General features: G+C 40.4%; 3 protein-coding genes and 1 non-coding gene across 5 annotated transcripts in view; 1 reads left to right on the top strand and 3 right to left on the bottom strand.

The window, feature by feature from the left end:
- Positions 1-1,396: 1,396 nt before the first annotated feature.
- On the bottom strand, positions 1,397-6,153 carry stoml3b (stomatin (EPB72)-like 3b). Its single transcript, XM_072446089.1, has 8 exons — positions 6,057-6,153; positions 4,359-4,462; positions 4,212-4,284; positions 3,828-3,910; positions 3,541-3,744; positions 2,510-2,644; positions 1,728-2,061; positions 1,397-1,540 (listed from the first exon to the last, which is right to left on the bottom strand). The coding sequence occupies exons 1-7, from the start codon at positions 6,118-6,120 to the stop codon at positions 1,873-1,875; spliced, it is 852 nt and encodes a 283-aa protein (XP_072302190.1). The 5' UTR covers positions 6,121-6,153; the 3' UTR covers positions 1,397-1,540; positions 1,728-1,872.
- A 742-nt stretch (positions 6,154-6,895) lies between these two features.
- proser1 (proline and serine rich 1) lies at positions 6,896-12,768 on the bottom strand. Of its 2 annotated transcripts, XM_072446087.1 has the most exons (12): positions 12,199-12,768; positions 12,058-12,123; positions 11,772-11,840; positions 11,595-11,689; positions 11,415-11,508; positions 10,936-11,046; positions 10,710-10,811; positions 10,519-10,597; positions 10,241-10,333; positions 8,162-9,437; positions 7,508-7,652; positions 6,896-7,434 (listed from the first exon to the last, which is right to left on the bottom strand). In XM_072446087.1, exons 1-12 carry the CDS (start codon positions 12,241-12,243, stop codon positions 7,309-7,311), a joined length of 2,301 nt encoding a protein of 766 aa, XP_072302188.1. In that variant the 5' UTR covers positions 12,244-12,768; the 3' UTR covers positions 6,896-7,308. The 2 variants fall into 2 exon arrangements, with proteins under 2 accessions (XP_072302188.1, XP_072302189.1); XM_072446088.1 differs by lacking the exon at positions 10,241-10,333.
- A 6,689-nt stretch (positions 12,769-19,457) lies between these two features.
- Positions 19,458-19,530, top strand: trnav-cac (transfer RNA valine (anticodon CAC)). Its single transcript has one exon. It is a non-coding gene; the product is annotated as a tRNA-Val (tRNA).
- Positions 19,531-20,218: 688 nt separating this feature from the next.
- LOC140360456 (15-hydroxyprostaglandin dehydrogenase [NAD(+)]-like) overlaps positions 20,219-27,837 on the bottom strand; it is a 29,763-nt gene continuing 22,144 nt past the window's right edge. Inside the window, exons 3-9 of the mRNA XM_072445659.1 lie at positions 24,956-25,079; positions 23,854-23,991; positions 23,298-23,354; positions 22,777-22,865; positions 21,334-21,500; positions 21,155-21,214; positions 20,219-20,342 (exon numbers count right to left, since the gene is read on the bottom strand). Of these exons, the coding sequence (XP_072301760.1) occupies positions 20,225-20,342; positions 21,155-21,214; positions 21,334-21,500; positions 22,777-22,865; positions 23,298-23,354; positions 23,854-23,991; positions 24,956-25,079 (753 nt within the window). The 3' untranslated portion in view covers positions 20,219-20,224. The remainder of the gene's footprint in view (positions 20,343-21,154; positions 21,215-21,333; positions 21,501-22,776; positions 22,866-23,297; positions 23,355-23,853; positions 23,992-24,955; positions 25,080-27,837) is intronic.

Genomic DNA, 27,837 nt, shown 5'->3' with positions numbered 1-27,837 from the left:
GGCCATCGCTCAAATATGCAGCCCCACAACAAACTGTAATACACTCCAAACTCTCCCAACAGGAGGAGTGTAAGAGGAGTCAGTGAGGCGCACAAGGCTCCATCTTATTTAGGTGTTTTTTATGTACAGCACATTGAAGCTCTGGAACCTTTATTCTCTAAACATCAGCAATTTGTATTAAACTTATTGTGCAAACTAAAATATTTTATAAAAGAGTCAGAGATCTCATGTGCTGTAACAATTACCCTCAGGTCATCATTTTTATTCTTGTGACGCTTCTATGACCGTTTAACACATTTATGTTAAGTTACAATTTCTATACAAAATAATATTTACTCTTTGTCTTATCCTCCTTGTTTGTGATACATCAAGCAACACGATGTAAATATATCCAGAAGTAGAGATGAGGGTTATAGTGGCCTGTTGTGATGCGGCAATAGGGCTATGTTTGAGTTGGCTTAACTTGATAGTAATGTTATTTATTTATTTATAGTGGTCGAGCATTGTAATGTATCTTTCCCACTTTTTAACCAGCATGTATATTCTTATTTGCTCAGGCCATAAGATTTGAGATTTTAACTTATTTAGTTACCATACCAGCACTTTTAATGTTAGTAAACTTGATTCTCTTTTGGATCTTACCAACTTTTGTATGATGACTTACACAGGGTTAAATACTCCAAAACAATTGAATGTCATTTATTACACATCTGAATTTGAAAGCGTGTCTTGCTGATTTTTTACCGCAATGATCATTTTGAGAATGTCTTTCCCTTTGAACAAATGTACTAGTCAGAATCTCAATGTATTTTTAACCCACCTGACTGATTAGTAATCCTTCAGGGTCCTAAATGTATCGTCAGGTGCAAACTGACCGTCTTTGTGGACGTCACACATGTTTACAAAATCTTACAGAAATCAATTTCCAACGTGCTCCTACTCCACACTAGTATCAATGGCCCTTCGATGTGTCCTGTGGACATCTATGTTATGCTGAATGTTAAAATATAAAACATTTTATAGCCATGTTTGTGGATTTTCTTTCACATGGAAGGACCTGTTGTGTCGTATGTAGCAGCCATTAAGACGTAGCACTTAGCTGAAGCTAGAGCAAACATGGGTAACTGGACCACTTTGCCACTGATGGAAACATAATGCTTGTGTGTCATGGCTTGCTTGTCTGCATTTATGGTTTCACTTATGGAGGGAGCACTGATTGTGCATTTGAATGTAAATACATTTACAATATGAGTTGTGTCTCAGTGCACCAATGACGTACTAAAAGCATGTTTTTGTCTTGTACTGTTTTTGCTCTACCTTTTCTCTCTATCTTCCTTCCCTCTGTAGTGGAAATGTAACAGTAGCTTAATGGAAGACTATGAATGAGATGAACATGTAATGAGTACAAAGTGTGTTGACGCTTTATTCGCATTCGGGGAAAACACAGTAATAAATAATTGGAAAAAAGACTATTGTGTTCTGTTTCATTCAAGCCTGTATAGCAACAGATCATGGAAATGCCTACACTAAACATTTAGCACTGTATAATAATACAATTGTAGAAAAGATTCTGTTGTATCGTCAGAGTTTTTAGAAAAACGAATTGTTTCGACGAGTAGGCCCTGCCCACCGGGCGAGACCTCCTGATAAAGGGAGTTTCTAAAAGTCCAGATGATACAACTGCATTGTTTCTACAATGGAACACTCCTGGACGAATGAGGGATTACACCAAATAATATTACAATGCATTTCATATACGTAATATGGCATTTTACATACAAAAGCAAGATTTGGGTTACATTCTGACTTGTGTGTTTATAATATATATATAGTATATTATAATAGAATTACTTTTGAATAGTATGCGAGTCATCACTTCTTCATGAAGTGCGTCATGATGTCTATGGGCAGAGGGAAGACGATGGTGGAGTTCTTCTCGGCTGCGATGGTGGTGAGGGTCTGGAGATATCGCAGCTGCAGCCCGGACGGAGACTCAGCGATGACCAAAGACGCCTCTTTAAGAGCTCGCGATGCGTTCATCTCTCCCTCCGCTGCTATCACCTAGTCATGAAGAGGATTTTATTTGACCTTTTATCAGCTTGAAAACAAAATAACCAGCATCAAATTATAATTTCATGTCATTATTGTCTCATAACTCAAGTTCTGGAGATGTGTCCCTGAGCCCTGAACTGCAGCAGCTCAAAGCTCTGGACAGGATGCCCCAGTGACACAGATGGAACAAATGCAGAGAATTAATTTCCCTCACGAGAGATTAATACAGTAAACCTTAACTTTTTAGGGCTGTGAAATCATTTCTGCATGATCTGCTGTTATGTAAATCATGTCAGAGGCTAAAACATATGCTTATAGTGTTTTTGATATCTTGCTTTCTTTTAAAGCTCAAAGACAGAATTCTCCAGGCAAATAAAGTACGCTTAGACTTTAACCTAAACAAAGGACAGTAAGTGATGAGTGCGGTGGGCAGAGAGGTCTGAAAGTGTGTCCTAACCTTAGCCCGGGCCTCTCTGGAGGCCTCTGCCTCAGCAGCCATGGCTCTCTGCAGCTGATGTGGCAGCTTCACATCCTTTATCTCCACTCGCTCCACTTTGATGCCCCAGTGGTCTGTGGCTTCATCCAGATTGGACTGTGAACAAAAAGGAGATACTTATGTTAAACCTTACTGCTATGACTGGCTGAAGATCAAACTGGTTTTATTTGAAATAATATGTTCAACTTTATCAAAATTATTAACTTCTTAAATGCACGAAAAAGACATTGGCATCACAGACGGACGTGAGAGAGACAGTGGAGCTGGAGCTGCTCTTCAGGCAGATGAGGGACCGTCTGAGTCGTTATTATGATGGTCTTATACAAAGTGGCAAATCCATTCTGTTTATGATCAAAGTGTTGTGCGGGTGTGGTCAGCCCTTCAGAACTCTAAGCCTAATGGATCAGAGCCACATCCTTTTCCCTCTTATGCAATTGGAAAACACTAACTGTGCGAGCTTCAAATGCAGAAGATCAAATGAACATAAGCAGCAATGTTTGCTTGATAATGAATTAATAAAATAATATAAGACAGAAAATCTACATCAGTGTATTTCTCAGCGTTTTAGTATTTTTAAACAAAACATAGAAACAAAATTCATTGCACAATAATCAAGCCTCAATTTACTTATTAAAAGAAAAGAATTAAAAGATATAAAAGAAAAACTTTTTTTTAAACTGAAACAGCTGCTGAACCAGGGAAAGTGTTGATGTAGACTTAAACTAAACCACAATTGGAATAGACCAGGACTAGAACAGGACTAAACCAATTCTACTACAGGACTAAACTGGGCTCAAACTAAGCGTGAACACAACTTTAAATACCCTATACAAGCAAACTTTGTACTTCCCCATGTGGGACAATAAAGGAATATCTTATCTTATCTTATTTACCCTTCAAAGCTTGCCCTCCTCTCTGTCACCCTTAAGACTGTCAAGGTGATTTTGCCTGAACACAGCCTCTTCTATGAGAGTCCTGTATCATGGGCTCACCTGCATGCTGTGTGCGATGCCCTCTCTGTCGGACAGCAGCTCGGACAGGTTCTTGGTGCCCAGAACGTTCCTGAGGGTGGTCTGAGCCAGGAGGCGCGTGGCGAAGTCTGCGTTGGACACATTCACCACAGAGGCAATGGGATCACTGACCCGGAAGTACACCACTCCATCCACACTGACGGTCACAGAGTCCTTTGTCAGGATCTGGGGAAAGTACAAAATGCCTCGTGTCATGCACAATGTGTTTGGATAATGAGTCAAATGAGTTGCATTGTGGGCATTTTTACCTCCTGTGGTGGGATGTCAAATGAGACTGTTCTCAGGTCAACTCTCACCAGGCTATCAGTGCATGGAAGAATGCCAAAAATGCCTGTAAACAAACAAAAACAAAGTGTATTTAACATGTACTTGAGTCTTGTAAAGACTGTAAAGAGCTTTGGGTGTCATGAAAGGCGCTATATATCTGTAAACCTGAATATCTTTCAGTATCCTCCAAAGCAAAGTGTCTTTATTTGAGTTCTCAGGTTTCAAATACACTTTGAACACAAAACTTGGGTAAGACATGGTCCACTTTCACTTCTTATGGCCCAACATGACTTTGACTTTGATGCATATTTTGAAACAAATGTATTTTTTATGACGATCTAAAATATGTTATGTGTGCTACTGACCTGGTCCTTTGGCCTTTCTGTCTGTGACACGACCCAACCTGAAGATCACCGCTCGCTCATATTCTTGAACAATCTGCAAAACAGATGAACATTTGGTGAATAAGGATATAGTTTCCTGTCCATTAAAATTCACTTGTGTTCATGTACCTTTATGCAGAACCAAATGGTGAACGGGAACAATAAGCAGGTGAAAAAGCCGGAGAGGACGACGATGATCCAGCCGCAGCATCCCAAAGAGCCTGTGCTTTCAGCTGCAGAGGAAGTGAAACTTTGAATCATCGCACATTATTTATTACGCAATCAACCACAGCTCTTCAGATTTCCTTTTGGCTTCTTTCATTCTAAATGTGTTAAGTTCTACACTATATGGTAAACTTTGAAAAATGAAAAAGTTTGATTTGGGATTGACTCTAAACTCATAAAGAGTAATACATCCAAGATATTTCAGTGGCACGATAATCTGGTGTCATAGTCTCATATTTCCAAATCCAACTCAAAATGGCCTCTTTGGAAGCTGTAAAAAATGCATTAGTGCTGGAGGCGCCCAGATGTCACATTGGGCTGTAATGACTTGGTTGTTATCTGTGCATGTTTGGAAACAGAGCCCAGACAGTTCCTGCCACAGCCTCGTGCTTTTATTGTGGTCACAGTAATTGTGGTGGTCACATGCAGCACAGAGCACTGTTCAGGACGGATTTACTACAAACCTGCCAAAATGTCAGTATTGCACTACAAGAAAACCTTTTCAATAAGGTTAATATATACTTTGTTAACCCTGTTGTTTTTTTGTTTTGTTTTTCCTCTTTCAATTATACTTCAATTTGACTCTACTCAAATCCAGGCTAACTCTTCTCTTTTAAAATGATTATGTTTGTATGAATATGTTGATGCATCTCTCTTGTTCTTTAAAGCACTTTGAATGACTTTGTGTACAAACTGTTCTCTAAAACTAAACCTGCATTGCCGGTTACCCTTATTTAGTCACCTAACTCTACTTTGTTGACCTGCACAGACCAGCATGTAGAGCCCTCACTCTCTATTTACAAAGCACATTCAATAATACCCTTTAATAATGCGTTCTTGGGACTGTAAATTAGTCCACCATTATTCATGTTGAAAGGTTTGAACATGTTCTCAATTAGAAAAGGTACATAAAGCCCACGATGTAAATTTGACTGGCCGTGTTTACACTGACATGACGGACGATCTATTTGTTCTTCCTTCATCTCCAACAAAGCATTTCAATACTTCCAACAGGTGCTCGTACAATACACAGTTGTGACATTTTTACAAAGCGTGGATCTAGAGTCCGTAAGGAAAAAAGCAGGTGAAGAGAGACACAAACAGTCTTAGTCACATGCTCCAGGGACCTTTGACGACGATGACGATGTGTGATTAGTGTTGCCATGGTGAGGGAGGCATACCTTTTACCTGTATTATCCACGTGCCACTTATGTATGGTGGGCCGATATGGCTTACATAACAATGTGTGAACTGAGTAGAGCAAGATATATTTATTTTATTAACTAACACATGTATGATTTATTTATTTAAAATGTGTGACACGTCTGATTGTAATCAACACTAAAGCAGTAATACAGTGGTACTGCCAGGAAGTAATTGTAGTTTGTAGTAGTAGTAGTAGTAGTAGTAGTAGTAGTAGTAGTAGTAGTAGTAGTAGTAGTAGTAGTAGTAGTAGTAGTAGTGCCCATGTCTACCATACTGTGTATACAACTATTTAAGAATCTCTAATACACTATGATTATCTTAATAGTAGCTTAATATTGTAATAAATTATCATCCAAGAAATATACTCAAGAACAATGAAACATAAAAATATCTTACATATAAGGTTTTCTTTGCTCACTCCTCTTTTCTTCTGGCTTTCTATTTGATCCTCCATTTCCATGAGCTGGTTATCGACTGACACTCACTGGGAGAGTTGGTTTAAGCGCTCAGTCAGGAGGGGCCAGCCAGCCTTTTAAAGAACAAGTGTCTCCATAAAACCGTGCAAGGAGGTGTGACCCGAACACTGGGTAGATTATCTACAACAGAACAAACACATCTATAGTCACATTTATAGAGAAAACAAATGAATAATTACAGGCATAAGTTTAGACTTAAGATAGAAAAACAAATGAATAATTACAGGCATAAAAGAGATAGAAAAACAAAGGTGTGTTTTTTTCCCTGAACAAAATAGAATTTGAAAATAGAAAGTTTGCTCTATATAAAGGAACTGTCAGTGAAAATGTCATTGTAATAAGAACTTCCTGAAAGGGTGACAGGAGTGTTTCTGTTTTGTGACATATTGGAAACTTCAAACGTGTAATGCTGAACTTGACATTTTATAATACAATAGGCTGTTGAAATATGTTTCCCTTTTACAACAAATAGTCTTATTCAGGCCATAGCAGAAGATAAAAATCAGCCGTCATGTGAGCTATGAGTTGTCACCACATGACTTATTGCACAATACTTATGCAGTTATATTACACCTTGGTAAGGTTATCAGCAGCCTATAGGAAAGGCGTGCCTGGTTAACGAGAATAAAACACAAAACACATAGTCGTAATACATTATTGTTTATGAAGTGTCAAGTAGAGAAAATCATGAAAACAGACAAAATGTTTGAAACAGACAAAAAGACATGTTGGGAAAAAATAAAAAAGCAAATACATGTACATAAACATGGTACACCTAAAAAAAGATGAAAGTTCATAGTGACAAACGGCACCGATGAGGTTTGTCTGGGCACATTCCAGTATATCACAGAGGAGTAGTCGTAAAACAGCAGTAACAGTAGATGTTTTCTATCAAATTCAATTCATCTCAGGATAGAATTCTACAAGAGGACAATTACTTCAATACATGATCCCATGTACAGGTTTAAAATGTAACTCATTACTAAACATTAATAATACACTTACTAACATTAGACGTGATTACAGTCTTCTAATTGTGTTGTCAGGCAAATGTATCTCATATCTGATGTTTATGTGATGTCCATAAAACACCTGGAATATTCATGTCATAATTGTTATGACTTATAAAAAGTTTAGCTCAGAAACCGTTTGAAAAAACTGATTTCAAGTGTTCACTGCCAGCCGAGCTGCGGGTGCAGGCCTGGCTGTAGAGAGAAGGGGCCCCCTGCACCCGGGGGGTAGTTTGAGAAACTGTTGGGCTGAGGAGGAAAGTTGTCCAAAGTTTGTGTGGAGTGAGCCTGAAAAGAGATCAACAGATTAATGCCCCAATCAAGAATAATACAGACGCACCAAATATCTGCAGCATTTTACCTGCAGGAGAGCAGACTGCATGCTGGGATTGTGAAGACCACCGAGGGCTGCTTGAGAGGGTGAGGGAGAGAATCCCGGTACCCCAGGGAACGACAGCAGCCCTGGGAACCCACTACCCCCTGGAGCCTGGAGTCCACTGCTCAACCTGAGAGACAGAAGTAGAACACACAAAAGCGTATGAGTATGAAATGTTAAACAAGGACATTATACTGGTTTGAATTAAGGTTCTGCTCTGTGTAATAAAAAGCAAAGATGTCGACATCAATTACTCAAAACAAAGTCCAAGTCCAGGCCTTTTTAGTATTTGTGTCACTAGAGTGCACTTATCAGAAGACACGTAGTGGAAAACCATGTGATTTATGGTTTTCACATGTCATTAATGCAGTGGAACTTTTAGATAAAGTAATTATATATATATATATATATATATATATATATATATATATATATATATATATATATATATATATATATATATATATATATATATATATATATATATATATGTGTATGTATATATATATATATATATATGTGTATGTATATATATATATATATATATATATATATATATATATATACATACACATATATATATATATATATATATATATACACATATATATATATATTTATATAAATGATAAAACTTACCCAGGCTGGAAGTTGGAGCTGAATGCAGAGGCAAAGCCTGGCAACACTGGGGAGGAGGAGGGCACCCCAGCTGCCGCAGCGGCCGCCTGCAGAGGAGCAACAGATGCCACTGAAGAGGCAGCTGTTGGAGCCAGTCCTATGAAGGAGGACAGCACTGGGCTGCCTGCACCAGGACCCGCAGAGACCCCCAGCCCTGGGTATCCAGCAGGGCTCGGGCCCGGGGCAAGGCCTGGGAATATAGAGGATGCAGAGTTGAGGCCCAGCCCGAAAGGCGAGCCGGCAGAGGAGGCAGCGTAGATGGATGTCGCAGGATGGGTAGACATGTTTGAGGAGGGAGGCATTGCTGGTAAGGATGATGGATCGGTTGAAGGAGGAATAGAAGTAGAAAGGGAGCGAAAAGACGGCAGGCCAGGGTAATGAGAGGGCACGGGGCTGGAGGACAGGCCTTGGAGTCCAGAGATGGCTACAGGACTTGGAAGTGAGACTTGCGGGGAACAAGCAGACTGAGGTAAACCTAGAGAACGAGCAAGAGCAGCCTGAGCTGAGCCCACCACCAGGGAGCTGACAGAGGGTGCACCAGAGCGCGGCGTGCCTTTGAAAGCAGAGTGCACTGGGCTGTTACTGCCACTGCTGCCCCCCGTGTGTCTGCTCAAAGCTGCACGCTGCTGATCTGCCTGCAGGGCTCCGGCAACAGCCTGAAGCACATGTGCATGGGCAGATTTGTGACTCGAACCGGGGGTGGAACAGTTCGGGTTTATAGGAGCGGATGATCCAGGTCCAGAGGGGGTGTAGCTCCGAATCACTGACCCGGGGTGGTTACCTTGCGGGTGAACGCTATGGAAGTTGTGCTGGTGCTCCATGGCCTGTGAGAAAGCCTTCTGGTGCGTGGAGTTGGTCTGGGAGTGGTCAGAGCGAGAGTTGGAGGGAGTGCCTGGTCGTGAGGCAGTGAGGAAGGGCACTGGGGTCCCACACGGCGTGTTTGACGGTGTATGGCTTTTGATGACAGACGAGGGTCCAGGAGTACCGTGGCCGCTCGGGGTCTGGCGTCCACTTTTGATGACCGAAGGAGAAGGAGCGGGTCCAGGGGAGGGGGCGTTGGGATTGTTTGAGGGCACCATGCCAGGAAATACCGGGGTAATGGGGGTGATAGGAGTCTGCTGAGCCGAAGAGGCCTGAGGTGGGGCAGGGGTAGACGGAGTAGAGCCGTGAGGGATGAGAAGGGGACCACTTTTCACTCCTGGTGTAGCATTCTGTGGATTTCCGGGTTTGGCATAACCTAATAAAAAAAGTGTAATTAGAAATCTTATCTAAAAATAGAAATTGTATTATTATTAAAAAGGTTTTATAGAAAATATATTTTATTAGAACAAACAAGTAAGGATGTGTTCATTTCACCAAATCTAAAAGCAAATAGATCAAATGCAGGCCGTGCAGCTTAGTACACAAGTCAATTCAAAAAGTTCTCAGGACTGAAATGAGTGAATTTCTTTCTCAAAATGCAAAAAATGTTTTAAGTCTCAAATAAGTTATGCCAGTTAATAAACTGTAAATGGAACATGCAATGGTATTTTAAAACAGACAATTTTCAACATATAAAAAAATCTGTTGTGTGCATGTAAGTAAAGGTATTATACATTTACTACTTCTAAACCCAAAGCAGCATTAGGGCCTTAGACCCTTATTATTTTACCAGCATAAAAGCCAACACTGACTGACCAAAAAATGTTGAACTGACATTACTGTGAAATAATATTTCTGAAGGTAGCAATCTAATTTGCAGAATTTCAGACTCAAGAGATGCGTCACATTTTTTTCCCAAGCACTGGACTCAATTTCAATTTAAAAGTGGCCCTGCTTTACTGCAGTTTCAGTCAAATCTAGGACCAGGAGTGTATTTGGCACTTATGTGTTCTTTTCAGGTCACTCAGTGTACTTCAGCAGAATTAAGAAGCACATTCTCACCTTTTAAAGCCATTAGACTGCAGCAGCATGCCAGGTAGTAGTTAGGCAGTGAGTTTAAAGAGTTTATTTGCCTTCACTCATTCAGACACACGCACGCTTGCCCGCTTTAATTCATACCTGACATTTTATGGGCGCTGTTGTAGGGAGGAGGGGGTACGTTGGCTGTTATAACCCCTCCCATAGAAACAAGGCCTGCGTTGTTGTACGCACCTGAGTAGCATTTGCAAATATTAAAACTTTCTACTATGCATTTATGTTGGATGCTCCGACAGACCTCCAACACCCCCAACAAACATCATTGTCTTTCCATGAATAAGTTGTGACAATCAATAAAAACATTTTAGTTTATTTTAATAGACTGCGAATGTAAGTGTTTTAAGTTTGCAGTAACTTACTTGGTGCAATGGTGGCATGAGGTCGGCATGGTGGTATAGGATAGGGCACAGGTCGATGAGGGTTATAAGATGAAGGAAACTACAAAACAACATTTCAAATTAATGATTTGAATGACAATACCTAATCGATCATTATTACCAATGGATTATTTCTAAAATTCACTGTAAGTCCACACTACTGTGTTACCTACCGGCTTAAACGGTCCAAGAATTCGCGATGCAATTCCTTTTCCATCCGTATTGTTAGAGTGGTCATCTTTTTTCTCACCCTCCTTTTTTAAAGGAGGGACACCCTTTACCAAAACAAACCCATCCATGCATTATAACTTTACCAAAAACAATTACTCTCACAGATGAAAATGACACAAACTATGAAACGTAATTTCAATATCTGCAGTGACAATAAACTGTACTTACAGGAAACGTGCCAGACACGAGACTGGGTCTGCCTTTAGGGTAAGGATTTCCAGGGATAATACCACAAGAGGAGATCATGGCTACAGGGGCTTTACATCCAACCTTACACACCTTGATAGAGAAGAGCAATTTCATAAATAATATACCGGTAATAACAAGCACCAGTAGCAAAGAAACAGACCTAAAGAGTAGGCGCATTAGAGGTGGGAGATGAATTGAAAAATTTTAAATATTGCAATAGTTGTTTTGCAGACATGCTAAACTGGAATATAGGGAAAATAGCAAAGAAGCCAAGACCTCAAAAAGGGACAGAATTATCAAGTATAATTTCTCAAATAGGGGTATAAAGTGACAATTCTGACCTTTTGTCTGTAATATAATATGAAACAAAAGATGTATTGTTATTGAGGAATTATTGAAGAAAAATTTTGAGATTCTTTTCTCAATATCCCCAGCCCTAAGACTCCATGATGATTTACCTGCTCTAAGATCCTGCGGGCTCGCTTCTTCTCTGACAGGTGTGTCCGGAATAGATCTTCCACTGGTCTGTAATTCTGTGCATCTGAAATGTTTCTGTGTTTGGGACGGTGTGAAAATAGCAATTTAACTTAATACATTTCAAGTCATTCAAAAGACATTTCACAGATCACAATACTCACAGGGCAAGAAGCTCCAAAACAACCAATCTATCCTTTGTGAAGGTAAAACAATTCAATATATTTGCAAGTTTGGTTGTAGGGATTGCCACCATTTTCTAAAGAGAATGAAAACTAAATGTTACAACAGGTTTACCATACAAACCACAGTGTAGCAATAAAAAACACAACTACACTCACATGTTGTAGTGCTTTCACAGCTTTGATTTGAGGTTCTGCCCATGAAAAATATTTCAGTATCTCCATCACCTGAAAGTGAATTTTAAAATTAAACAAACAGTACAAATAACACTTAAGTTCAGGTTCAAGTTCAGAAATATCGCTGAATGTCACAATTCATTAAATTCCCAGCAAGATTCAGAATTCAGTGAGAATGACCCAATAGTTAGTTAAGAGTTTATTATAAGGAGTGGTCACTAGTAGTAAAATAAGTAGTAGTACTGGTAGTAAAGTGTTAGTAAAGTACCTGCTCACTGGAGAAGTAGCCATGCACCTGCTCTATGGCTTTGATACGTTGATCCGTCAGGACACACTGGAACAAGAGATAATTTTACTTCTAATCACGTTTTTAAACAACCAAGCACAAATTAATTAGCTCACCCCTTACCTTTTTAATTTCATCTAGAACAATGTCAAATGATTTTTTATCCATGCTTAATGATTGAACGTCCCAGCTTAAGATAATTGATCACGAAGCCTGGTTGATTATTTAAATGAACACGACTGAGATAGGTCAGTCAGCAGAATCTAACATCACGGGTCAAAACTCATAGCACTCTCAAAACATTATTCTATACAAATATGCATTTTCACAAGCATATAATTGGTGCTGAAAAGCCACATGATCTTTCCAACCACCACGCATACAAACGCGTCGGTGAACAATGAATGAAAAGACAAGAAGCGAAACCTGTCTGCACCAGATTTCTGCCTGCAGCTAACAACAAGCTAGCCAGCTACAGCTAACTCTGTCCAGGAGATTCTGCAGGAAAAAGGCATCTGACGCAAACGTTCACATCTGACTTTTGGACATAATTCTGTGCTAAAAACCTCGAAAATATGCAGAGAGGTAGACACGGTAAAAAAAACAATTAAAACAGGCCAAAGCACGACGCAAAGAGTGCCGGAGCAGCTAGCATCGTCTGACAGCTGGCGCCAGTCCTCTAGTCACGTCAACATCGATGAGGACCCAATTTGGGTACTTTGAATATTATTATTATTATTTTTTTAATATGTATTTACTTGTATTATTAATGTTTATGAATACGTCTGTAATAATATAGTGTCTAGTATAATGTAGTTTAATTATATAGCTTATGAATGCAAAAAAACAAAAACGAAGAAGAAGAATCCAATTACCTGGCAATGTGAAAAATAAATCATTTATTGCGTGGGCTGTTGTGAGTTTTTTCTGATTTACATGAAATTGCAATGTTACTGATTGGATTCACCGCTTACCTTCCCCACAATATTTATTTTATATCTATACAGGCAGAGCCAAGTCCTCCTCTGTAGTTTACGTTAACGTTCAGCAAAATTAGTCACAGCTATTTATTCAACGCATCACCCCTGCGGCAGCACTTACAAAATCAATATGGAGCATGCATAACAATATGTATCTGTGGAGTTAGGCTTAACAGAGGGAAGATCATGAAACAGCAGGGCAAATATATCTCTAGTTCTGACCTGGGATTCAAAGTCTGGATTAAAATGGGTCTACAAACATATGAAAATCCCATGAAAAGCTTTGATATGTTTAAGGAATCTTTGCCTTGTAAACAGGACGTGGAGCAGCGGTAGAGTTGCTGAGCACAGGTGGATCAGAGGCATGGATCTATTACATTATCTATTATATGATCAGAGGTAGACGCAAAGCCGAATTCCCACCGTATCCTTTAAGTGAATGGGCTCCACCTGCTGGCTGAGACGGGTATGTGCCCCTCTCCCATCCTCCCACACATGGATCTATTACTATCGCTCCCTCCCTCCAAACAATGGCGAATCTAAGGCCAGCGACAAGAATCAGGAGAAGTAAATAACCAGATTATTCGGTTAATGTACTTGCAACTGCATTTCATGTGTGTGTGTGTGTGTGTGTGTGTGTGTGTGTGTGTAATATTAAAATTGGTTTGATATGAAACAAAGACAAACATCAGGATGGATGCAAAGTACTTCTTCTTGCAACTTACATTAAGCAGTATACAGCAAATTTAATTATTGACTTGGATCAATTATTTTAATAAGTGGTACAGTGGTTGGGGTTTCAACTGCATGACATGACGATAGTCATCATCCTCAACCTGCTGGAATAGACATTTAAAGGCAAGGCAAGGCAAGGCAAGGCAAGTTTATTTGTAGAGCACATTTCATACACAAGGCAATTCAAAGTGCTTCACAGCAGGAAAAATGCATTCAAATCACAAAGAAATTACAGAAACAGAAATACAATAAAATTAAGTAAATTAAAAATTATCAATCCAACTGATTTTCTAAACTAATAAAATCACAAACAAAAGAGAAGAGTGCAAAGAAAAAATCCTTTCAGTCATATGTGCAGCTAAACAAAACTGTTTTTAGCTTAGATTTGAACATTGTCAGAGTTGAAGCCTGTCTCACATCTTTAGGAAGACTGTTCCAGATTTTAGCTGCATAAAACTGAAACGCAGATTCCCCATGTTTTGTCCTGACTCTGGGCACCAGCAGGAGGCCGATCCCTGAGGTCCTCAGAGTCCGAGATGGTTCATATGGCACTAACATATCCAAGATGTACTTTGGTGCTAGGCCATGGAGAGACTTGTACACAAGCAGAGCTGCTTTAAAGTCTATTCTCTGAGCCACAGGAGCCAGTGCAGAGACCTGAGAACAGGACTAATGTGATCATACTTCCTGGTTCTAGTCAGGACCCGAGCAGCAGCGTTCTGGATGTACTGCAGCTGTTTTACAACTCGTTTGGAGAGACCAGTGAGCAGGCCGTTACAGTAGTCTAATCTACTGGAGACAAACGCATGGATAAGTCTCTCTAAATCTGGTTTTGACACTATATTTTTTGATTTTGGCAATGTTTTTTAGATGGTAAAAAGCTGCTGATGTTATTGATTTGACGTGGCTATTAAAGTTCAAGTCTGAGTCCATTATTACCCCCAGATTTCTAATTTGGTTTGTAGGTTTTAGAGCGAGACTCTGGAGGTGACCGCTAACACTTTCTCTTTGTTTCTGTGGGCCAAAAACGATTATTTCAGTCTTGTCTGAGTTCAGCTGGAGAAAGTTGTTTTGCATCCACAAACTGATCTGTTGGATGCAGTGACAGAGTGAATCTACTGGTCCATAGTCACCTGCCGATAGTGAAACATAGATCTGAGTGTCGTCTGCATAATTGTGATAGGACACATTTTCACTGCGTATCAACTGACCTAACGGCAGCATGTAGAGGTTGAACAGAAGGGGACCCAGGACTGACCCTTGGGGCACTCCACAGGTCAGGGTCATGTGGTCTGAGACACAGCTACCAATTTCAACAAAGTACTTCCTGTCTTCCAGATAGGACCTTAACCAGTTTAGGGCAGTGCCAGTGATGCCCACCCAGTCCTCTAGTCTCTGTAAGAGGATCCCATGATCGACAGTGTCAAAAGCAGCACTCAGATCTAACAGAATTAAGACTGAGGCTTTGCCCGTGTCAGTGTTCAGGCGGATGTCATTTGTCACCTTGACAAGAGCAGTCTCAGTGCTGTGATGAGGTCTAAAACCTGACTGAAAAACATCAAATGAGTTGTTTATTAAGAGGAAATATGTGAGCTGTTGGTAAACAACCTTTTCAAGGACTTTGCCCAAAAATGGCAGATTAGAGATGGGCCGGTAATGACTCAGTACTGCGGCATCAAGACTGCTCTTCTTTAGGAGAGGCTTTATGACCGCAGTTTTCAAAGACATTGGGAATGTTCCAGATTGAAGCGACATGTTAACTATGTGAGTGAATGGTGCTAACAAACTGTTCAGCACAGACTTTAGAAATCTGGTGGGTAACACATCAAGGCAGCATGTAGATGAACTCAGACTGGTGATGATCTCATGGACAGTTTTGTCAGTTACTGGTGCAAAGTTAGTTAGCTCTAAGTGTCTTGGTGGTTTTAGGGTAATTTTTTGCATTGTGGGATTTATAGCATTTTTAATGCCCTGAACTTTGTCATTAAAGAATAATGCAAACTCATTACACTTGGATGTGGAAATGAGTTCTAACGGCAGCTGAGCTGGAGGGTTTGTTAATCTGTTTACTGTGGCAAACAGGACACGCGAGTTGTTACTGCAGCTTCCAATTATTTCAGAAAAATATCTTTCCCTAGTTCTACATAAGATTAGGTTGTACATGTTCAGCTTTTCTTTGTAAATCTCTTTTTGAACCTGGAGCTTTGACTTGCGCCATTTCCGTTCGGCCCTGCGGCACTCCCTTTTCTGTGCCCTGACCGAATCATCATTTCTCCACGGCGCCTTCTGCTTATTTTTAACCATTTTAGCCTTTATAGGGGCGATGGTGTCCAGAACATTCAAAACACTAGATGTAACAGAGTTCAACAAATCATTTACATTAGAACATGAGACATTTTCAAAGTTTATCATTTCCATAAACAGTGCACCTGTGCCATCACTTATGTGTCTCCTCTGAACAACTGCAGGACCAACCGGAGGTTGGGGAGAAACAGACAGGTCAAAGAAGACACAGAAATGATCAGACAGAGCAACATCGATCACATTAACATTTGAAATATTTACCCCCTTTGTAATTATGAGATCTAGAGTGTCTCCTTTGCTGTGGGTGGGGCCTCTCACATGCTGAGTAAGACTGAAGGTTTCAAGGACAGCATCAAGCTCTTTAGCGTTTCTGTTACAAACATTATCAACATGCACGTTGAAATCACCTGTAATGACCAAACCATCAAAGTCTGTGCATACAACTGAAAGCATCTCAGTAAAATCATCAATAAAACTTTGGCAGTGCTGGGGAGGCTTGTATAAAACAATGAAGAGAATGGATGGAGACCGTTTTAGCTCCATTTTAAAGGATACATACTCAAATGATGAAAACACCCCAAAAGACAACCTGCGGGTAATTATTTCATCTCTAAAGACAGCACAGACTCCACCCCCTTTTTTGTTTTCTCGTGTTTCAGATTCAAACTTAAAGTTGGGTGGAGCAGATTCTATCAGAACTACATTTCCTGTGTTTTTGTCAAGCCATGTTTCAGTTAAAAACATAAAATCAAGATTATAAGAAGAAATAAAATTATTAATTAAGAGAGATTTGTTACATAAGGATCTGACATTTAGCACAGCAAGTTTCAGACTAGTTTCAGTGGGACTGGGCTTTATCTTTTCACAGGGAATATGAATCACATTTCTCAGATTGGGCCTGACTCGCATTTTGTTTTTCCATCTGTGTGATGATGTGACTACAGAAATAGCACTAGGGGGGGCTCTTTTTACATAGAGCCCCGGGTTGGTTTGATTTTTAATGTGACAATAAGTCCCGGCAACGCTGAGACCCAGTGCATCCTAGCTATGGGAGATACCAGGTAAAAGGCGAGGTTGGATGGGTGGTGGGGCTTTTGTAGCCAAGGAGAGTTTGGGACCAGGTGAGAGGCGAGGGGGGATGGGTGGTGGGGCTTTTGTTGGTGTAGTCGGCATAGCCCTTGCTATATTGGGCATGAGTGGAGCCATCTTAATGCCTGATTTGATCAAACTTTCAAAATGGCTGGGAAGGCCCATGGGTGAGAGTGGAGATGAGAAGGAGAATGATGAATCTTTAGTGGGAGTAGATGTTGCAGGGGGAACCCAGGGCTGGTGTGAAGGCAGGGGCGATGACAGGGATGTTGTTGGGCTTGTCACAGATGGGTCCAAGGCCTTTGAAGATTGTTCCTTTGCTGGAGGCGGTGGAGGTGAATGTGGAGCAGCTGGAGCTGAATCCTTTGCTGGTGGTGGTGGAGCAGCTGCTGATGAATCCTTTGGTGGAGGCTGAGGTTGTGGTGCTTTTGATGTTGAAACATTGGCTCGGTCTCTGGCTGAGGGAGCAGGAATTCTTCTCTCATTCCTCTCTTCTCTAACTATCTGCTCAGGACCCTGTCCAGGCCCAGTCCAATGCCTCAGAGCGTGGAGCAGGTTCTCTGTCAGCACCCTCACTCCACCTCTGCATAGGTGGGGGCCATTTCTCTTAAACAGGTCCTCTCGTTTCCAGAATAGATAGAAGTTCTCAATGTAGTGTAGTCCTCTCGGGGAGCACTCTTTGGACAGCCATGTGTTCAGCTGAAGAAGCCGGCTAAACTTGTTTATCCTCCTGTCGATGTTTGGAAGAGGTCCACTTATGAAAGTTTTGATTTCCATTTTATCAAGCACGTCGAATAACTTCAAGAAGTCTTTTTTCAAAACTTCAGTCTGTTCCCGCCGCATGTCCACTGCACCCACGTGCACAATCAGCTGTTTAGCTCCTCCATGCTTAGCCATAATATTTGGAAGGAGTGACATTATCTCAGAAACAGTGGCGCTTGGAAAAGAATGTGTGTTTATCTTTTCATGCGTCATGTGACTTATCGCGCCGTCCCCAACTAAAACAATCTGCGTGACCTTGGCAGATCCTCCTCGCTGTATTTTGGCCACGTCATCTTTCCTTTTTTCATTTAATTCCATCTCTGAAAGTGGTAAAAATCTGTTGGTGAGCTGTATTTTAGGTGACTTCACGTTATCTTTGTATCGTTTAGGCTTTGCTCCAAGTTTGTTCCAAGAAACAGCCTGGTCTTTCTGGTTTTTAGACAGTTTGGGAAACGACACAGAGTCACTGCGGTTTAGGTTGAAAGTAGCAGTTTTTCTTGTAAAAAGTGTGCTCTTCTTACCGTCGGTTGACACAGGAATGGTATCGTGAAGAACTTTTTCAGATTCCAAAACAAATATCCGTGTTTTCAGCTCATTAATTTCTTGTTGATATTTCCGACAGCGTTCACAGTCTTTCTCCCTTCTTCTCCCGGACATGTCGCTGGCGTCAGATATGTCGTTAAAACTGGAAAAATGTTCTTAAAATCCTTGGTTTACTTGAAAAAGTCTAAAGCAAAAATGTTTGGAAGACAAAAACTGATTAAAAAGCAAAATAAATAAGGAAAGCAGCGATAGCAAGCGGAGCGAGCAAAAAAGCGTGTGCACTCTTCGGAAGCAGGAACGTAACGTAAAACAAAAATTTGTTTAGTTTAGAATTGATCATGTATTATATGGAAATAACTACTACTTAAAATACATTTCAGTAAGCTGTAACTAATAATGGTTTCATAGGTAGATTAAATCCAAGATGTATAAGAAAAATATTTTTCCTTGAATAAACTAAATCACTTCGGTGAGAGGCTTACTCATACGCAATAATGTCATATTCATGTGCAATACTCATACGCAATAATGTCATATTCATGTGCAATACTCATACGCAATAATGTCATATTCATGTGCAATACTCATACGCAATCATGTCATATTCATGTGCAATACTCATACGCAATAATGTCATATTCATATGCATTTAACTGCTGTAAATAAGAGTGTTTACTTTACCATTATTATTAGTATTATTTTGTCTTGTGTTAGCTTATTATTTGCCATTTTATTGTTAGGTCTATATAATGTAGAGAGAGACCAAATAAAATATTCAAATTATGGTGTAATTTTACTTTTGGTGAGTCATTTCCATCGTAAAGCAATGACGTAAGCAGAAATAATGAATTAAGAGTCGAATTTCCTTTATACCTAAAACATTAATTCAAATATCATAAACTATAGCTATTACTGTAGCATAACTATTCAGTTATTTGACGTTAACTACAATCTAGCAGACTCTATCCAGTTTCCGTAGTGTAGTGGTTATCACGTTCGCCTCACACGCGAAAGGTCCCCGGTTCGAAACCGGGCGGAAACAATTTTCTTTTCCCTCAGTTCCAACTTAGTCCCATGCCCTCTTTCCACTCTCCCCCGCTTTCACCCACTCCCTCCTATTCTTCTCCGCTCTCCTGCTCACCATTCTGTAAACTGCAGGCTACGTAAGAGCAGGGTGATTCTTCAGCTAACTTATGCTAGGCTGATGTTTTATTTCTTTAGGCGCCATTTACTCTTTAGTTTTGTTATATTAAAGTAGAATGTAATCATTGGATGTGAAGAGAACAGCACTGCCTTTTGTTTGTGTATAATGCTCTAGTTTGCCTTTTACCTGATTATTTGTCAAGTTTATAGCACCTTAGATAAAGGACACTTGAAGTCTCAAGACATTTTTATCTTACAATCCTATTGTGTCAACACAGAGACGAAGACGTTGCTCCTGTAGAACAAAACAGTCTTTTTTAATTAAATCATTTTATGCCTTTTAATGATTTTAAAGCACTGGTCAAGGTCTACCTTTTATCTCCTATTGTATGTGTAAATGTGTTTTATGTATAGTTCATATGTATTGAATGTTTTATTTGTGTTTTAGTATCCTGTGTTTTTAAATCTGTGGTGTGTTTGAACAGGACCCATGAAAAAGAGAACTTTTCTATTTGGGTTTTCCCTGTAAAAATTAAGGCCTCGATTCATACATGTCATTTTATGCTGCTTTTTCTTCGTAGATGACAGCGTTTTCAGAGTTCTGATGGAAACGCTGCATATTTGTTCCCCTCTGGCATAACGATGAGCGCTGCTCCGGTTTTGGTCTCCTCCGACAACAGCTCGATCAGGGCCTCGCCCACTCTGGATACACTGCGGGGGAAATGACATCATTAAATAAAACTTAAAATGATCTGTTTGTTTTCTGTGAGCCGTTTTCAGGGACGCACTTTAACATCTCAAGCCTCGTTTTGGATCATTAACCCATTACCTTGGCACGTACACCAAAAGTCTTCAGTTTTACAGTTTTACCATTCAAAACAGCCGTTGGTAAAAAAAAAAAAAAAAAAAAATGTCACGTGTCGAGGGAAGTGTTTGATCATCTTTTAGTTTTGGTTTGTTTAGTGGTCAAATGTCCCTCTTGGTTGGCCTGGTTTAGGTTCTAAGACAGAATCATAAAGCTCACCCAATGTTTTATGTGACTTGAATTATGAAAACCTGAAATTTACAAAATGTGAAGTTAGAATTTTATGATTTATGAACAAAGAGCCAAAGAGCGATTATGTTCCGTCAACATTACGCACATAAGCTTTTTCAATAACCTCATCGATCTTTATTCGTCACGTGAAGTCTAAAACCAGATTGCTGGACATAATTTGATAGTTTTTCTCATTTCTAAACCACAGAGCATGAGCGGTGCATTAGAGAGAGAGGGTGAAAGACAGCAAGTGTTACAAAGTTCACTCGTTTCATTCCCTCTGGCCCTTCTGGCGCTTTCTCCTCCTCCTGATAAATGAAAGATGAACTTGTGACTTTATTTGCTTTGGGAAACACTTTTTTTTGCGGGATTCTAATGTGTTTGACACGTAATATCGCTGCCACTTTTGCGCTCGTGGCTTTTTAGCTAAACCCATCGTCCTCTGTGACCTTGAACGAGTGAATTCAACCGGGTTTACGGTTCACACCTCGTATTCACCAGGCCCGTCTGCATGAAACGAAAACTGGCACAAAGTTCGACCTCTTTTCTGCCAGCGAACGCCAGTTAAATCATTCTCTCAAGGCAGCTACAGGAAGCGATGCCGTTATTCAACATGTGGGCCCAGTTCAAATGTAACGAGGTTCAACAAAGGCGTGATGTTATTACTGCTCGTGCCTCATGACGCCAATGTTGCTGAGCAGCCCCTGCGTCAGCTCATTCAGATGCGCAAACCGCCCCAGGCTCTCTGGGATTTTCCTGAGCAGGTCCGTGTTCACAAACGAGGGGCAGAGAGCGATGAACCGCACGTCGGAATCAGAGCCGAGGGACGCCATCTTCAGAAACAAGGCCATCGAAGAAATACAAGTTGCCTGGAATCAAGGATTGGACTTTATAATGAACATACGGACGATGGACAAAATAACGTTTGGACTCAATTCTGCAAATCTAAGGGTTGTGCCACTATTTGCAGGGTTCAGATTAAGGATTTTCACTTGTATAGCGGTGCTGCTAAACAATCCGTTCATTTTTTCAAATTTGTATAGCAATTTGATAATTGCATAGCAAAACACGAAAGTGACTAACAATCAATATTTTCCATTGATGTAACAAGATTATTTATTTCAAATGTATTTGTAAACATTCTATTTAAAAAAAAAAAAACTAACAAATGAACTTTTAAACCCTTTTTTAAACATTTTTTTTAAAACACCCAGAAAACTTGCAAATAAAATTAGTTGTTGAACAAATTGATGAACACCAAGTTAGATTAACTTATTTAAAACTTTCTTCCATATCATCAATCAGATGACTATTTGCAGGAGTCTCATTTACATATTGTCATCACACTCACAAAAAATTTGTTAAGCTTCTGATGGAAAAATAAAGGTTGCTGTGGTGTCCATCATGATGTATTTATTGTCTTATTCAAATTGTACCGCTCTATTTGACGTTCCATTCCAGCTATAAAACGTTTTCATTTTTCGTTTTGTTATTTGATGACGGTCCCTAAGCACTCGTTTCGGCTCCGTCTGCACATTCGGATCAGTGTTATTCGCTGCGCCCAAAATACGCATCTGATTGTTAAAAACGAGGTTGTGTCACTTGGCAGTGTAAATATGAGTATTTTGGCTGTGAATGATCTGCAAAGACTTTTACGTTTAGGAGCTATTGACCTCGGAAGTCTGAATCTGTGACGCTAACTTTACAGTACGTGGCTCCTCCCACTTTTAGACTGGTGATCTGAGACATCAGCGGGACTCGTCATGTCAACACAGCGTCCTACATGTGTCATGATGTTATTGACGATCGATTGACGAGTGATCAATACTTAAGCGCTTTGGTTATACAATTGAACACAAATTTTTGTATCGCAAAAGCTGCGATACAAAAACACTTTCTTCTAACGAACGCATCGCATTTGAGAGAAACTCCGTCGCATTTTGCGATGCGATACCGCTTATTCTGAACCCTGATTTGTGTTTGATGTGTTGTGATGTTGTTGCTTTGTCGGTTGCTCTCTGTTGTTTTGTGTTTTGTATGTATATAGAAAAGTATCAGCGGTGTTTATCGCTCGTCATAATGTGATAGGCCTATTTGCATATCACTTACTGCCATTGCTCTGGTGAAGCCGATGACGCCGTATTTAGTGGCTGTGTACACTGGGCAGCTGGGCAGGGGACCAAGACCTGTGGAAGAGACTTTAAACATTAAAAACTCATCCAACTCAACTTACTCCAGGCACATTATGACATAGTTCTTCATACTATATTCACATTTATGATTAACATAATATAAGGAGATGTCATTAACATAGGCGGAGCCGTACAGACGTAGAGACGTACAGGTCCTGCAGAGATGGAGCCGATCACCTTCTCAGCAGAGGGCACTGTAGTCTCTGTCACTGGCTGTGGCTCCAGCGTACCACACGGTGATGGAGGCGATGGAGGTGAGGATGGACTCAATGATAGGTTAAGTTAGTTAGCTAACCCTAACCCCAGCTTAAAGGACTTAGAAGCCAAAACCATCACCATTGTTAGCTGTCTAGGGACAACAGGGACAACATATTTATCTTTCACCTCAATTACAGGTGTTTTTATGGCTAAGAAATAAACCTGGAAAGACTTTGTTACTGTGAGCTGCATCGCCTCTCCACAGATTTAACTTGTAACTGGCCTTGGTGACGTCACCTGTTTGGAGACAAGCAGACCAACAAGCACATGAACGGTAAAAGCAGAAGCTTGTACCAGGCTGAAGCGTCTGTCTTTTGGGGAAATACACTCAAACACTAATTCAAAACAACTGGCCTCTGCAGTAGAAGTGAATACTTGACATTAGATCCACAATTTTTTTTTTTCCATTCTCACTTTAAATATATTTCTAAACACACAAAATTAGTTTTAGAGTTAAATTGTCTTTCATTCATTGTCTTGGTATTTTTACAAAAACACTACGCTAAAACACTCAAATCTCCTCTCTTTTTTAAGAATGAGTCACTGTCCTATTTGAAAATAATATATTATATTAAATACAATATTTCAAAATAAAATATTGATTCAAATCTTTTTTCCAACACCCTTGGAATGAGTTTCACCTTCGCTTTACGGCTTCATCGGCATTAAAACTATTACTTATGAATAAAAATAATAAAAATATTTAACATAAATATTGTAATTCAATTCAATCAGATCCTCGTCCTCACCAGGTTGATGGACACGGTCGTCTCCCACTCCGTCTCATTTAAAACTCCTGCGTTGTTGCACACGATGTCCAGTCCTCCAAACGTGTCCACGGTCTTCTGAAAAGCAGCCTCCAAACAACAACAAACTCTTAAAGGGAAATATTCTGCAAATAAACTTCAACGAGCTTCAAACCATGTTACAAAAAGTGTTTTCTCATCATTAGTTCACTCAAACTTATATTTCAATTGAGTGCTGCATGTTTGATTTATTCCTGTTTAGTCTCGCAACAGAGGCTCGAGTGCTCGGAAATTCCTGTTTTCACCTACCCCCTAGCCCCGTCCACATCCCTGCAATTAGCTGTGATCATTTTAAAAAATAAGAGTGAAAATCAAAGGACTCTAAAAATGTCACATAGCCACGGAATGTCACAATAATGAGGTGGGGCTTATTATTATAAAGAGGTGGGGTTCATCACTATAAAGAGGTGGGGCTTATTACTATAAAGAGGTGGGGTTCATCACTATAAAGAGGTGGGGCTTATTACTATAAAGAGGTGGGGTTCATCACTATAAAGAGGTGGGGCTTATTACTATAAAGAGGTGGGGTTCATCACTATAAAATAGGTGGGGCTTATTACTATAAAGAGGTGGGGTTCATCACTATAAAGAGGTGGGGTTCATCACAATAAAGAGGTGGGGCTTATTACTATAAAGAGGTGGGGCTTATTACTATAAAGAGGCGGGGCGTATTGGTTCTGCAGTTTTGAACACGGCAGCACAGTGGCGGAGTGGGTAGCATGCTTGCCACCCACTGCAGCGATACAGCGCCTGGTGGGTTGACCCAGCTGGAAGGATGGGTCAAATGCAGAGGACAAATTTCCCTACAGGGACAATAAAGGCTAAAAAACGTGTTTCCATCAGGAGGAAACAGCGACACTGTGGAGGCAGAAACAAAGACAAACAACTAAAAAGTTTCTGAACTAAACAGCAGATATCATCATACTTTTTCATATGGAGTACTTTTAATCATGGTCCCCAGTATCTCGTGTACTTAGCACTGTGCTCAACACAAAGTGCCTCTCACTGTCGCATGTTTAGGATTATATTCACCTTTGAGCTGTTCCTTGGACTGAACGTTGCATTCTATAAATATAGTTTTTTCTTTCCCAAACTTTGTCTCCAGAGTTTTAGTTAAACTCTCCCCGGCTTCTGCGTTGACGTCCAACAGCGCCACCTGCAGACATAAACAAAAACGTTTACTAAGAAATGCCTACCATAACATCTGCATACATTTAGGCAATTTGTTACTATGAGTTGAATAGGTCACAATTGGCCTGACGGCTGCTAAAGGCCTGTAGTAGAAGTACTACTATTCCAGGCACATAGTATTAAAGTATAGTATAGTATTGAACTATAACAGAATCATAAACGTACAATTCAGTGTAAACTGCAATATTGATTTAAAAAGTCTCTGTTGGGTTCATTGTAGCGTTTCGCTCAGCTTGTGCACTCTCTCCTGTGCCATCTCACTGTGACATCTTTGCAGAATACTCAGTCGTAGTACACCTGGCATGAAATGCAGGAGACACGTGTGTCGTTTTCATCTGTAGCTGCACTGTTCTCCGCTCTGTTTCCTGAGAGAAGTGAACAGGAGGTTCCGCCTTTATTATTTGAACAGAGCGTATCCCTACGCCGAACAATATAGTGCTAACATGTAGTGGAAGACATCGCTCTCTAACACCCCCACTCGATGGTGCCACTCACATTTCAATAAGGATCAGTTACCAAACATATAATCACAAAACGTTTCAATTTTGGCCCTTGTGGCAGATTTTGTGAACACATCTGCAACTATGTTCTCAGTAGGACAATACACAAGTATTTTACCCTGCAACACATTAGACCTGATAAAGTGGTATTTAATGTCTGCATGTTTGCTCCGCTGGCGGTTTACAGGGTTCCTCGCAAGACGTATAGTCCCTTGGTTGTCCTCAAAAACCTTTGTTGTTGGTTCAAAGTTAGGATCCATGTCCCTCAAAAGTTGTGTAACGTAAAGTGCTTCTTGAATAGCAGCGGCTAGCGCCACATATTCTGCTTCACACGTTGACAGTGCAACAGTTTGCTGTTTCTTTGTTTTCCACGAAACAATCGCACCGTTCTGGCTCAGACTGTAGCAATAGCCTGTAATGCTCTTTCTGTCCTCTGGGTCGTTGGCCCAGTCTGCATCAGAGTATCCCATTAGTTGAAGTTTAGTGTCACATTTGTGGCAACACAACTTATAGTCTTTTGTTCCTTGTAGGTACCTGTACACATGCTTTAAACGGTCATGTGTTTCTCTCTGGGATCTGACAGATATTGTGACAATCTGCTCACTATCCAACTGACATCAGGCCTAGTACAAGTCATGATGTAGATGAGGCTGCACTCTGGATTTGCAATCAGACATTCCAAACCTTTCCAAAATGTTGGCAATGTATCTGGTCTTTTTGAGTGAAGTCAATCCCTAAGAAATGAGTAAGTTGTCCAAGGTCTTTCATTTTAAATGTACTTTTCAGTTCCTCTTTGACCTCCTGCAGCCACAACAATATCATCAACCCACACTAACAAAATTACCTTTTCATTTTCAGACAGTTTTGTGTAAATACAGTGGTCTGCCTGACTTTGCACAAAGTTCTTCTCAAGCAAGAAATTGTGAAGCATAATGTTCCAATTTCTGTCCGACTGTTTAAGCCAGTGGTCCCCAAACTACGGCCCGCGGGCCACATCCGGCCCGTTGGGCCTTTCAATCCGGCCCACCAAGCTTGTCCAAGTTATATTAAAAAAAAAAAAATTTAAACAATATTTTTTTTGCCGTAGGCTTTATTAGACAGTAGATGGAATGAGAAAGAAAGGAAGGGGATGAGTGATGAGCGAGAAAGAAGGACATGCAGCAAATGTCGGAGTCGGGATTCAAACTCACGATACTGTGGCTGGCAGTTCATTTTACCTTTCACCTGTAATGCCCACATTTCCCCAAGAGAGGACACTGTTCCCTCTAAGTGCGCACTGCTCGCAAATAGCGCACTGCTCGCAAATAGCACACTGCTCGCACATAGCGCACTGCTCGCACATAGTGCTCTGCTCGCACATAGCGCTCTGCTCGCACATAGCGCACTGCTCGCACATAGCGCACTGCTCGCACATAGCGCACTGCTCGCACATAGCGCACTGCTCGCACATATCGCACGCACAAGAAAATCTATGGCGCGAAGAAAATAAAATTCATCACAAAACGGCCACCGGGGCCAATCAAGCAGGAAGCGCAAGTGTTTGACAATGAAGAAGACTCTTGTGGACAGTAGAAGACTCTTGTGGACAGTAGAAGACAGTAGATAATTAATAATTATTTAATGCATTTGGAAAACAATTTGTACATTGAGCCTTGCATTTGTTGCTTTGTTACAAGTTATAGGTCAAATCTTGCGTGTAATTTATAGTAATTCATTCGTTCACAAGAACACGCCATTTTTTCCTGGCTCGGCCCCTCGGCCAAATTTTTGAACCCAATGTGGCCCTCGAGTCAAAAAGTTTGGGGACCACTGGTTTAAGCCCATAGATTGATTTATGTAATTTACACACCATTTTTTGGTTTAGCCTGAAAACCTTCTGGTTGTTCCGTGTACTGTATATTTCGTAGTTTCAACTAGGGATGCATACCTAAACCCATGTTCAGGTTCAAGTCCGGATTCGAATCCAGAGGTTTAGGTTCAGGTCCGGACCTAATGAGTCCGATATTTGCAAAATGTTACAACAGCGTAACACAAGCTACTTGGCTAAGTTGAAGACACTTGAACAAGGACGACTATCAAACACAAGGCTTAACTGCAGATTGAAATGAACTCAACTTGTCTGCTTTATTCACTGTTTTTCACTTTAAACTTACAAATCACAAGCTACTCGCTAGCAGCTAAACTATAGCCTAACAGTTAACACACATTCATGTGTTTCACTTG

The sequence above is a fragment of the Eucyclogobius newberryi genome, unplaced genomic scaffold (genome assembly GCF_026437365.1).
Source record: "Eucyclogobius newberryi isolate DKJ021-1_F unplaced genomic scaffold, fEucNew1.0.hap1 SCAF_15, whole genome shotgun sequence".
Lineage (NCBI taxonomy): Eukaryota > Metazoa > Chordata > Actinopteri > Gobiiformes > Gobiidae > Eucyclogobius > Eucyclogobius newberryi.
This window is presented reverse-complemented; position numbering and strand designations above follow the sequence as displayed.

Bases quoted from the DNA above. Each gene is read 5' to 3' on its own strand.
- proser1 (XM_072446087.1), bottom strand. From the start codon at position 12,243: ATGGATAAAAAATCATTTGACATTGTTCTAGATGAAATTAAAAAG. The intron at 12,124-12,198 runs GTAAGGGGTGAG...CTCTTGTTCCAG, and splicing joins TTCTAGATGAAATTAAAAAG to TGTGTCCTGACGGATCAACG. The intron at 7,435-7,507 runs GTAAAATGCTGC...ATCTCTTTTCAG, and splicing joins TGCAGTCTGCTCTCCTGCAG to GCTCACTCCACACAAACTTT.
- stoml3b (XM_072446089.1), bottom strand. From the start codon at position 6,120: ATGGAAATGGAGGATCAAATAGAAAGCCAGAAGAAAAGAGGAGTGAGC. The intron at 4,463-6,056 runs GTAAGATATTTT...CTTCCTCTGCAG, and splicing joins GAGCAAAGAAAACCTTATAT to CTGAAAGCACAGGCTCTTTG. The intron at 3,745-3,827 runs GTAAAAATGCCC...TACTTTCCCCAG, and splicing joins TTGACATCCCACCACAGGAG to ATCCTGACAAAGGACTCTGT.